We start from the raw sequence: 12165 nt of genomic DNA on the forward strand, positions 1-12165 counted from the left end.
CTACAAGCGTAGTGGTGGCGGGGGTAAGGAAGGGGAGCCCAGCCCTGGGTTGCACCACTTCACATCCTTCCCTGTGCCCAGCAACTCCAGTCCCCTGGGATCGAGCTCTCTACCCCCACTGGGGGAAAGCAGTGAATGCTGAGTTGGGGTGGGGGGCTGCAGCATCCCCTCCCCACCAGCCCTGACTGTGTCCTGGCTCTGAGCAATGCTTGGCTCCACCTTCCACTCTTCCCTCCCCCGGTGCTAAGCAGCAAAGCCAGCAAGAGGCATCCAGCCGGGGCATTAGTAAAAACCAAGCCTCCCTCCAGGAATGGCACTTGCCTGAGCACCTCCCCGGCAGCACGCCCCACAGCTGGAGGGAGAACAGGGGGGCACTGGGACAAGAGCTGCAGCCTTCACAGGGTTTGCTGCCTGCACCAGCCAGCAACGTAAGTTTTCCTACCTGAGCTCACTGGCATGCACATTTATTTTTTGCACTTTCTGCCACTTTTTCAGTTTCCTCAGCGAAGATTCATGTCATCCCTTGAAAGTGGAGTGACAGCAGCCTTTGCTCCGCATTGACTTTTGCAGCTAAACAAGAGGCGTGCTTTTTTGTAACTTCTTATTTTTTCTTTCTTTCTTTCTTTCCTCCTTTTAACTTCTGTCTAGGAGAGAGATGTTGTGGGAAAGGGGGGGCTTTATTTTTAGAGCTATTTTTTTTTTTTCAACTCAGAGGACAGTGATGCTGCGGCAGGGACTTAGAGAGGTGACTGCAGACAGTGAGAGAGAAGGGGTGCACAGGGCAGACAGCTCAGGTCCTGGGCTTCTCTTCAAGTTGAACTATGTTTGTGTTTGCATCTGGCTATGTAAGTGCATATGTATATGTATACACATATTTATATGTACATATACATATACATATACAAGGATGTGTTTGGGGACACGAAGCGGATGTGATTTAGGTCTTTGCTCCAAGAGCAGCTAGCACTGGCGTGTCACGCTGCACTTTCTCTTATTGCTCCTGTGGCTCTGGAGGTGGATAGGAGATGGGAGATCTGTCCCTTTGGTTTATACTCCGTGGAGATCTGCAAGCAGGCAGGATCTCTGTGGGGTCCCCAGAACCCCCTGTCCTGCATGGTATAGAGCAGTTGCAGGCATGGGTTGACGGTTGGACTAGATGTTTTTAGTGATCACTCCAACCTTAATGATTCTATGATTCTATGATTCCTTGGCACAGCTGGGCAGCTGCCACCGTCCCCTCTGCACATGCCAGTTTGGGGCATTTGCAGAGATAAGAGCTCCCGATGGATCAGGGCCCTGACCCATCCCCACCCCCATCGATCACGGGTTTTGCGGTGTGCACGGCTATTGCTTTGCTTGCGCTTTTATCAAGCAGCCCCTGTCTCGTGGTCTGCTCTTCGGAGTGTGGAGTCCCAGTCGGATTTGGTGGTTGCTTTTCCTTTTCTCTATTTTCCTTCTTCTTGTTTCCTTTCTTTCCTTTGTTTTTCTCTTCCTCCCTTCCCTCCCCAGTGAGAAGAAGGAAGTGACCATGGCTGATGACCAAGATCTGTCGGAGGTGGAGATGAGCCCAGTGGGTTCTGAAGACCACCACTGCCTCTCACCAGGACCATCCATGGCGTCGGACAACTCTCCACACCTCACCGGCTCTGGAAATGGGGAGATGGGCAAGGTCAAGAAGGAGCAGCAAGACTCGGAGGCGGATGACGACAAGTTCCCTGTCTGTATCCGTGAGGCGGTCAGCCAGGTGCTGAGCGGCTATGACTGGACCCTGGTACCCATGCCTGTTCGGGTCAATGGAAGTAACAAGAGCAAACCCCACGTCAAGAGGCCCATGAACGCCTTCATGGTCTGGGCGCAGGCTGCCCGGAGGAAATTGGCTGACCAGTATCCGCACCTCCACAATGCTGAGCTCAGTAAGACCTTGGGGAAGCTCTGGAGGTAAGAGAGGGTGTGTGAGGGTGTCCTGGTGATCAGGAGAAAAGATGGAGGTGGGGAGGGTGGAGGGGTGTCTCTTGTGCCACTGCTTCCTTACTGGAAGATGCCCACAGAAGGTACAGCCAGCAGCTAGGAGAATGGGGAAGAGTTCTATACCCTGTATATGTAGTGAAAGCTTCCTCAGCAGAGCTCATCACCATCCCAAATGGAGCTCACACTTTTCTTTTTCATCTCTTTCCCTCTGATTTTCCCTGTTGTTTCTGATCATGACACTTATCCTGATCCTCTTGTACTTGATGGTCAGGGGAGATAGTGTCTCCTTGGCTCACCCTCTGCTGAGCAAAATTATGCATAAACAGAATCTGGTCTGAGCCCCATCAACCATAATTCAACTGTGGCTGCCCCAGGACCATTTGACTTTGGGTCCCATGCCAGCAGGGGAAACTTCTGAGCAGTGCCAAGAATGACGGTCTCCCATCTGATCCCTCCTCCCATCCTTCCCAAGGTGGTCCTGGTATTGGCAGGCTGTGCAAATGCAGTGAGGCCATCAGAGGGAAGAGATAGGCAAGGAGAGACCCTGCTATATTGTGGCTCATGAGTGCCTTGATGGCCTCACTTTGTCCTCATGAGGCTGTCTATAACAGTAATGCCATCAACCTGTTAAACTTTCTGCTGCTAGCCCCCCACAGTGTCACCCCCTTGCCTTGCACCAATCAACATACATCATGGCCATCAGCCCACTGTTAAGGGGCTCTCTCATTCCCTTTTCTGCCATGACAGCACTGTATGAGAGGAAGATTTCTGCCTCTGATGGGCCACAAGACATTTTCCCCAGACATGCCCTGGCCAGAAGGTCTCTTCTGACTCCAACCTCCTGGTCCACAAGAGAGAACTGGGCCCTTAGGCATCATTTTCTTCCTGTGCTGCATTCACTTGTTTATCCTGGCCCACCAATGTGTTCTCAATAACTCAAGCAAGGGGATTTCTTTAGGTAGTCAAAGGCAAATATCTTCTCTCTTTCACTTCATCCTACTTTCTTCCCACTGACTTTCCTTTCCTCTACCCCATTTTCTGCTCCACCCTTGGACTCTGCCACCAGCCTTTGACCTCAAGTGAAGCTTGGACCCGTAGCTCTAAGGTCTGGACTGCTCTTTTCCCTTCACTCTGGTAGCCCACTGGTTTCATCTATCCCTCCCAGCATCTGTTGTCCCCACCAGGGACAGCTGTTTCCACCAGCCACACCTTGGTGTCCTCTTCTGTTTGTTTATGAACCGATCACCTTCTTCACACTCTGCCCCATTTCTCTGCTTCGCAGCACCTTCTGGTGCTGTCCAAATCTACCCTGTTTTGCTCCCAAAATGTTATTTCAAGATATTTTTCCTGTACTGGGACATAACTCCTTCCCACGTCTTTGCTGCTAGGGCTAATGCAGCTCCCCAAGCTGTGCCAGCCCATACGAGACTGTACTGACTGGGTTATGGGTATAGCCACAGGGCTGGCATCTGAGCTAGCTAGGATGGCACACGTGTGCCCTTCTGTGGAACTAGGGACAAGAATCAGCCAACCAAAGCCTGAAGGTTACCAGGGCTGCAGCCCTGAGCCAAGATTCTCAGCCATAGTGCAGTTGGGTTGCTCTCCAATTAGGTTCCTTGTACACTGAAGGTATACTGTCTGTGAATCAGTATGGGTGACAAATTCTATTTCCACATAGGCTGCTGTGAGCTTATACAATTAGGGGCTGCATTAGCAGTGCAGGGAATGAGAGCTGATGAGCACGGAGACTGCCTGCAGACCTTTAAGGCAAGTGCCAGTGATCGGCAATTGGTAGGGATGGCAGAGCCTCGAAAATCCTCTTAAAGACTGGTCCAGTATCCTAATACTATGCTTGCCGCATCCCTACCGTGTGGACAAACGTCCTCTGAGAGGCTGAAGGGGAAGGAGTAATGGTCCCATTCACCTTCCTCAGTCTGCCCACTTAGGATGCGAAGGGTGCAGATGAAGAAGTGAATGTGCTAAAATGGAGGGTGAGGGGAAGAAGAGGAGGAGGGGAAGGGAGGGTTTCCATGCTTGATGAAAGCTCGTCTTGGCTGCCTTCCTCCCCCGGGGCAGGTTGGGAGCAGCTCTCAAATGGAGGCAGGCTGCTGAAAATGTCGGTGCGATGTGACTCTAAGCCAACGTGCCGGCCAGCAACAACTCTGGAGCCAAAACCAGACGGGAGTTGGGAAGAAGGGGTACAGTGGGGCTGCAGGGAGCAGCACAGAGAGCCTATGAAGAGATCTTTGTATGGGAGTGGCAGCTCCCTCATTTCCTGCACCTCACCAAGGCAAAGAGCCAGGGATGGGGTCATGCCCATGAGCTCCAGGGCTGTGGACGTGTAGGACCAACCATCCCTGGCCGTGCACCAGGAGATCCCATCCCTACTGCCCTGACTCATCGGCAGCTGAGCCCTGGGATGGGGTCAGGCTGTGGCAGCCCGGCATGATGCCAAGTGGTGGAAGGGAAAGATGGGAAAGACGGGACGGAAGACTTTGGCTCCTCTTTCTCCTCCCAAAGTGAGGTGCCACAGGGGTGAGTGCTTGGTGTCGGGCTGAGTGGAGGTGGCTGTGTTAAGCCCCACGAAGGCTCTGCTCCGTGATCCATATGTTCTCTGCTCATGCAAGATTCTTTTGCATTGTTGATGGAGGAGTATGGGGGGCAGAGGGGGAGGGCAGGAAACCAGTGAAATCCAAATCCCCCAAATCTCCTGGCCTTTGCCTGCTCGCACCAGTTTCACTTTGCTAAAGCCGATTTGAGCTCTGATCCCAGTGAGAGGGAGGAGGGAGCAGGCAGGCTGGGGAAGAAGACAAAGGCACAGGGAGTAGACTTCCTGCTGTCCTGCTGGTGGCACTGCCAGCAGGCTGCTGGCCAGAAGAGAGGAGGTGAGGAGTCCAGGCACCAACAGAGGGCAGGGAGCTGGCTTCTGTGCAGACTCAAGTGACTCTTTTTCCAGGAGGCAGATATGCAAGGCTGAGCTTCGGTCTCTACTGCTCATCTCCTCTGCTCAACATCCAGCCTCTTCCTCCAAATGATACCTATGTAAAATGAGACCTTCCATTTCCAGCCATCTTATTAGGTTTAGCACTACCTGTGTTGGGAGTGTAGAGAAGCCTGAGCCCAGCTGCCATGTAGAGAAGTGTTGTAAGGGTGCAGTTTGCCTCCATTCTCTCCTTTCATAGAATCATAGAATACCCCGAGTCGGAAGGGACCCATAAAGGACCATCGAGTCCAACTTCTGGCTCCACACAGGATCACTCAAAAATTAGACCATAGGTCTGGGAGCATTGTCCAGACACTTCTTGTACTCCAGTAACATTGGTGCCGTCAGCATTGCCCTGAGGAGCCCGTTCCAGGGCCTGATCACCTTCTGGTGAAAAACCTTTTCCTGATATCCAACCGGACTGTCCCTTCATCGTCTCCCACGGAGAAGGGTTGTTTTCAAGGATGAGGTGAGGTTGCCTCCCAGTCTTTGATGCCTTGGACAGGCTGTCCTTTAGACACCATGGAGGGCAGATTGAAGCAGCACTGGCAGACGGATTAGAGCCCTCCTGGAGCTGTGAGCATGGTGTAGAGTGGTGGGAGGAGAACAGAAAAGCTGGCGCTGGATTCACAGTGGCTCAGTTGCTTTAAGCTGCAGGATTAAGGAGGTGGAGGAATGCAGTGTGCGGCCGTGACCTTCTCAGGCTGCCTGGAGTGAACCCAGGTCAGCACCGTAATGGACTGTGGACTGCCACACACCTTCTGACAGATGGCCAAAAGGTGCTCAAAAACCAGTCACTGGCTGCTGAACCCTTTCATCCTCCTCCGTAACTCTACCTGCGTACTCCTCCTCTCTTACCTTCAGTTTTTCAGATCAATCCAGGCCTTTCTATCTATGACAATGCTTTCAGTTGAGCAGAATAAGTTACATTTAAATCTAAAGGCTTAAGGAGTACCAAGATGCTGGCTCATCCCCATCCCCAGGCAATTCTTTTGTTGGGAGGAAAAAGGGGTGGGCATCTCATGAATGTGAAATATTTTGCCATTTGTGTGCCCAGCAGTAGTACAACGAGATGGATCCCTTTTCAGAGCGCTGCTCTCTGATCAGAAGCAGTATGACTTTGAGTCACAAGAATATTTGAGGGAAAATGGTAAAATTAAACTCAAGTGTTTCCAAGTGGAAATCTGTTAGAGCCTTGAGCAATGAAGTTGGTTTCTCTGAATTGTCCTGTCCGCATGTTGCATGGTTTCTTTGGAGATTCTATCTTACCCACAGCAGCTCATGATCAGGCAGGAGAACAGAGGACCTCACATTTGTACATCTTTTATACAGAGACCATGGTTCATCTATTTCTACAAGGTCTAGTGACGTAGAATTTGTTTTTTTGCAGTAAGAAGAGCTGGATGCTTCAGCCTACAGCTGCCAACACCAATCACTGTCATTTGTGCTCAATAGAGCCATAAATTTTCCTTTGGGGTTGAAACTAAAAGATAAGTGATGTTGTTGAGCTTAATTGGGATATTGTGATTCTTTTTCTGATGTTCCTGCCCCTCTCCTTCCCCTGTTTTTTTACCATTTTGGCCCTGCAGGCTGCTGAACGAAAGCGATAAGCGTCCCTTTATTGAAGAGGCGGAGCGGCTGAGGATGCAGCACAAGAAGGACCATCCCGACTACAAATACCAGCCACGGAGGCGGAAAAATGGCAAGGCCACGCAGGGCGAGGGCGAGGGCCAGGTGGAGGGGGAGGCTGGCGGGGCTGCTGCTATCCAGGCTCACTACAAGAACACCCACCTGGACCACAGGCATCCTGGGGAAGGGTCACCCATGTCTGATGGGCACCCGGAGCACTCTTCAGGTGAGTCCCATGGCTCCATGAACAAGCTGGTAGGTGACAACAATCTGGGAAGCTCAAGAAAACAAGCCATCACCTTAGGGATATGTTTCACATTGCTCATGACCTGACAAACACTGTTGGAGTCGGTGGTATAGTGACAGGCCCTTGTTTCTAGAGCACTTGCATTCCTCTGGTCAGGTTGGATATCATTCCTTGCTTATCATGGCTTACTGGCAGGAGCAGAGTTGATGTGTGCTGCTGTCCAGGTGTAAAGCAGTAACTCACTTCTTGTCTTTCTTTCCTCCTCAAAATGTTTTTTACACCGCAGGTCAGAGCCACGGCCCTCCCACTCCTCCCACCACCCCTAAGACCGAGCTACAGGCAGGCAAAGCTGACTCCAAGCGAGAAGGGCGTTCCCTAGGGGAAGGGGGAAAGCCACACATTGACTTCGGCAATGTGGACATCGGGGAGATCAGCCATGAAGTGATGTCCAACATGGAGACCTTTGATGTCAACGAATTCGACCAATACCTGCCACCCAACGGACACGCCGGCCACCCAGGCCATGTTGGGGGCTACGCAGCGGCTGCTGGCTATGGCCTTGGGAGCGCCCTGGCTGCGGCCAGTGGACACTCAGCCTGGATCTCCAAGCAGCACGGAGTCTCCTTGTCCGCCACCACATCACCAGTGGTGGACTCCAAGGCCCAGGTGAAAACGGAGGGGTCTGCCCCTGGAGGTCATTACACCGATCAACCCTCCACCTCCCAGATAGCTTACACATCCCTGAGTCTGCCCCACTATGGTTCGGCTTTCCCCTCCATCTCCAGGCCCCAGTTTGACTATCCTGATCACCAGCCCTCGGGACCCTACTACAGCCACTCCAGCCAAGCCTCCGGCCTCTACTCTGCCTTCTCCTATATGGGACCTTCCCAACGTCCTCTTTACACTGCCATCTCTGACCCCACACCCTCCGTGCCACAGTCTCATAGTCCCACACATTGGGAACAGCCTGTGTATACGACTCTCTCTAGACCATAGGGAATGGGGAACAGTGACCAAAGCAGCGACGGAAAGGCTCCGAAGAATCCGCACAGGCAGAAGAGCCTCCGAACTCCGAGGTCACTCAGTGCCACCATCCAGCCACCAGAACCCACTGAGTATCTGGAAGTGCCTTTCTTGACCCCGGCTATCGCTGGCTCACCCGCCTACAGGAAGGTTTTTCGTCCTTTCGCCCTGTACCGATTTCACGCAGGCCACACAACTGGCTTGCAAGACCTTACTGGCCTTCTAGATGAGGAAGACTCAAGACATGGAGTGACGGGTCCGTGGTGGGCTTCGTTGTGCGCACCCTGGACTGTAAGAGGAGAAAGACTGTCCTTTCCTTCCCCTCCCCAACCTCCTCCAGCACATTAGCAAGTGTTTCCAAAAGGCCACCATGGCCAACTCTTTGTCAGCTGCTGCGGGTGAAGGGTGCTTGCTCAGCCTTGATGAACATGTCATGGGAGGAGGAGATGGGAGGACGGCATGGCCGGCTTCCTTGCATCAGTGTTGTGCAGCAGTCCTGCCTAAGATTCACACATGCATGAATCTTGATCCCTGCTGGAAGACCAACTTATGCTTGCTTCCCTGCTGATTTCCAAGCTGCACGCTATAGTTTTTCTCCCCACCTCTTCCCTCTGTCCCATCTGTTTAATCCCACACTCCCTCATGCATGGATTTTATAAGGCTTGATTGAACAGTGCAGAGGATTCAGGAACTGCATTGTCAGCCTTAGCCTTTCTCATATCATAGCCTGTATGTGTGTATGCGTGTTTGTGTAAGGAGCTGAGAAGAGATGGGGAAGGATCTGTGGATCATTCAGGTGCTGTGGGTGAATTCTCTCTTCTTACAATTTAATTTCTATTGTTCACTTGTGTCTCAGATTTCTGGCATCTCAGTCCTTCCCAATCTCTTCAGTATCCCAACAATCTCTCAGTAAACCAGGTCCTTGCTCCTCCAACATTGGACTGTGTCTGCTGAAAACGTGAAGGCATCAAGAAAGCTACTATGCACTTGCCAGCACCCAGACGTAGTTCCAATAATCCAATACTCACTTTGGGCACTGCTCCAAACTCAGGCCAATGGGGTGTTCATTGCTGCTCATTTGTTCATCACCTTATCGCAATCTGTCAGCACCTCCCTCCTACTTTCACTCAGGATGGAAAGATACTCTTGTGGATATAAGCAAGGTAGATATGCACCCAATACTGGATGACTACAGAGAAAAGAACAATACTTATGTGCAGAACTCATTTTCACCTCTGGGTTTCAAGCTGGAAACAAGCAGCTCTTGCAGTCAGATCAACCCCTTTTGTTCAGCCCATCTCCTGAGGACAGCCTACTTAATCTCCTTTGTCACCTCCAGGACTGGGTGGTATGTCCTGCCAGGAAGTGAACTGGCCAAGAAGCTGCTGCAGGAAAAAGTGACTCCTGACAACTGATCACAAAGATGTGTTGTGGGACCTCCTAACGGGTAATTCAGTCTAGAAAGATAAAATACTTCGACCGAACGTGAACTGTGATTCATGTCACTGCTTCCCTCCGTTGATATGATGTCAGATGTCCTTCCCACCTCCCTTAGCTATGAATGACTTCTCCTTGTGGTGCCTGAAGAGATCACATAGAATGTTTGTTCCCTGTACGCATGTAACCTATTTGAGCCCTGTCCTCTTATTTATGCAAGTAGCACCTTCCTCCCCCTGCTCCCTTTCCCCAATCTCTATGCTGTCCTAGCACCATTAACTCTGCATTAAACATATGGAATAATAAACTTAAAAGTTTCATTTTCATGTCTCTGGATTTTTTTTCCACCGCTTTCCTGAAAGACTGATTTTTTCCCTCTAGTAAATCTGTCACATGTCACCACACCACCACACAGATCCATGAATGGCTCTCCTTGGCCCGTCATTCAGAGGACACAGCCACAGCTTCAACTGGCTTACTGTGCTCTTTCATGGAGACAAAACTCACCTGTTCATAAGCCAGCTCCAGTCATTTCTTCCATGGGTTGCTGTTCCTAAGCTAAAACTCAGCCCATGCCATGAAGAGCACTGCTTTGCATGTACGTCACCCAAGAATTTCTGTAGCTTCATTATTCATTATCTACAGGAGTGCAGAGATCCTCCTCTCAGTTTCTCACCTCTAGGTTGTCATAAGGCAGTCACAAAAATCTTTCCCACATCTAGAAAATGATGTATTTTGGAAAGCAACCATTCATTTCTTTGTAGAAACTCAACTCCTCTTGTTTTCCAGAGGTAAGAACATAAATACACACATACAGAGTGCAATCAAGAATAGAGGTATGTAACCTATTGTTGAAAGAAAACATGTTGGTCATCAGATCCTAGGAGTTCTGAAGAGTTGAGGAAAGAATATGTGCAGGGGATATTGGTCTGCTTGAGAACATCTCTCAAGGCCAATGGAAACAAGATAGAATTACACTGAACAAAAAAACTCCACAAAATTTAATAGGTTCCAAGGCTTCAAAGCAAAAGCATGATCTATTCTGTGAGTTTATGTTCACTGAACACTTAATAGGTGAGTAGAATAAGCAGAAGATCTAGGAAACGCAGAGCACTCAGCACACTTTGGATGAGGTCCTTATAGTGCCAATGGGTTAACGACATCTAAAAACAGTGATGCCAATCTAAACAATTCCATGCAAAATAGGACTGTGACCAGTCAATGGAGAGGAGAAATCTCTACCCCAAACTGTGGGCTGTGGGAAAGGTCCAGATGGGAACTACTGCACTGCTGAGCAGATTCATGTGGAGGGGATAAAGGGAGCCATGGCAGAGCTAGAGCAGGAGAGCTGATCACAGAAGTAGAAGAAAGACCATGGTGTGGGTGAACAGAAGTCTGGTAGAAGAAAGTACTTAACCATACACACGTACCCTTTTCCAGTTCTTCAAACAAAGAAAGCAAGAGGGCTCCACATCAACCATTCTCCAGTGGAAGGGGATGCCTCCTCTCCAAGAGTGCCCCCACAAGTAGAACACCGCTGGTAACAGAGGGGTTAACCAATCCTCCTGCAGCCAAGAAGGAGCTGGCCCAGCATCCTTCCCTATCCCTTTAATCATATCTGATACAGATGCAAGGCTGGGGAGGGGAGGCGGGCAGGGAACAAAGAGGCCATTTAAAAATAAAAAAAAAAAAGGACAAGAAAACGACCCCCGCGCTCCATGGCGGACGCCAGAACGATTGCACAAAGGCACCATTTCAGGGCTGAAATTTCACCACACCAACGTGATTAAAGGATTCCACAGAGGGTGGGGGGAGAAGGCTGAAGGCCACAGTACTGCAAATTAACCTTTTCTTAGTAAGGATGGCCTGGATCAGGAAGCACTTACGTTCCCTGGGGTCAATCCCCTTCCCACACCTGCAGGCATCTCCATATTCCCCCTGAGTTTTTTGCCCAGAGACCCACTCAACTCTTGCATTCTTGCCTCCCCCTCCTGTGCACACTGCATCCCTGCACAGATCAACAAAGGAAGGGTGGAAGGGAGGGTGTTCTTACAGGGAGCAGTAAGAGGATGACATACATGGCTGGTTATATGAGCTAAGTTCCCAGGCAGGTGCATTCACACTCCCATTGGGATACAGATCCACACATACAGCACAAAGAATGCATGCTTCAAACAAGCACTAACTAGGTGGAAAAATCCTTCCTGTAGCTCTGCAAAGAGAAAAACAATGTAAAGCAGAAACAACAGGTGCATTTTTTAATAAGATCACCTGCTACAGAGAGTGTTCTGCTCCAGAGCTCAGAGGAAGAACCTAGGAGCAGAGACAATTAAGATGTGAAAACTAAGCAGTAGCTGGCTGGAAGCCCTCCAAGATTTTAATGCATCCACCTAACTTTTTGATTTCAGCAAGGGGCTGCATTTTTCTTTTCCTTGCACGTCAGAAGTGAGAATGAAGGGACGTTAATGGGATAAATCACCAATCTGTCATCACGCTATGGATTACAGAAAAGGACTCTAGAATTTAACTATTGCTGTGCCACTGTCAGAGCTTCTGGTGTTCATGTAAGTGAGATGCTTTGAGAGAACCCACGCACCAAGGACCGTCAGCTCCACTGCACACCAGAGAACAGCAACATGAGTGGCAAGAGCAGCAATTTAACCTACAACTACTGATCTAGTAGGACCGTCACTGGCGACTGTGCTTCCGGCTGGGGCAGTGCCACTGAAAGGGGATCCCCATCACTGATAAGCAGCAGGAGCAGGGAAACAATAGGTGATTTGATGAGAGCTGCTCTGCGATACTCCTGAGAAGACCCACAGCCAGCTCTGGCCAGAGAGGAAATTGGAGGTTTCCACAGCAACCTGCTCAGGGCACA

The 12165-nt window shown here is 50.3% G+C and overlaps 1 protein-coding gene across 1 annotated transcript; it reads left to right on the forward strand.

The window, feature by feature from the left end:
• The first annotated feature begins 253 nt into the window (after positions 1-253).
• On the forward strand, positions 254-9607 carry SOX10 (SRY-box transcription factor 10). Its single transcript, XM_010711090.4, has 4 exons — positions 254-428; positions 1510-1938; positions 6541-6806; positions 7114-9607. Exons 2-4 carry the CDS (start codon positions 1529-1531, stop codon positions 7821-7823), a joined length of 1386 nt encoding a protein of 461 aa, XP_010709392.3. The 5' UTR covers positions 254-428; positions 1510-1528; the 3' UTR covers positions 7824-9607.
• Positions 9608-12165: the final 2558 nt, after the last annotated feature.

This window comes from Meleagris gallopavo, chromosome 1, assembly GCF_905368555.1.
Source record: "Meleagris gallopavo chromosome 1, MGAL_WU_HG_1.1, whole genome shotgun sequence".
NCBI classification, from domain to species: domain Eukaryota; kingdom Metazoa; phylum Chordata; class Aves; order Galliformes; family Phasianidae; genus Meleagris; species Meleagris gallopavo.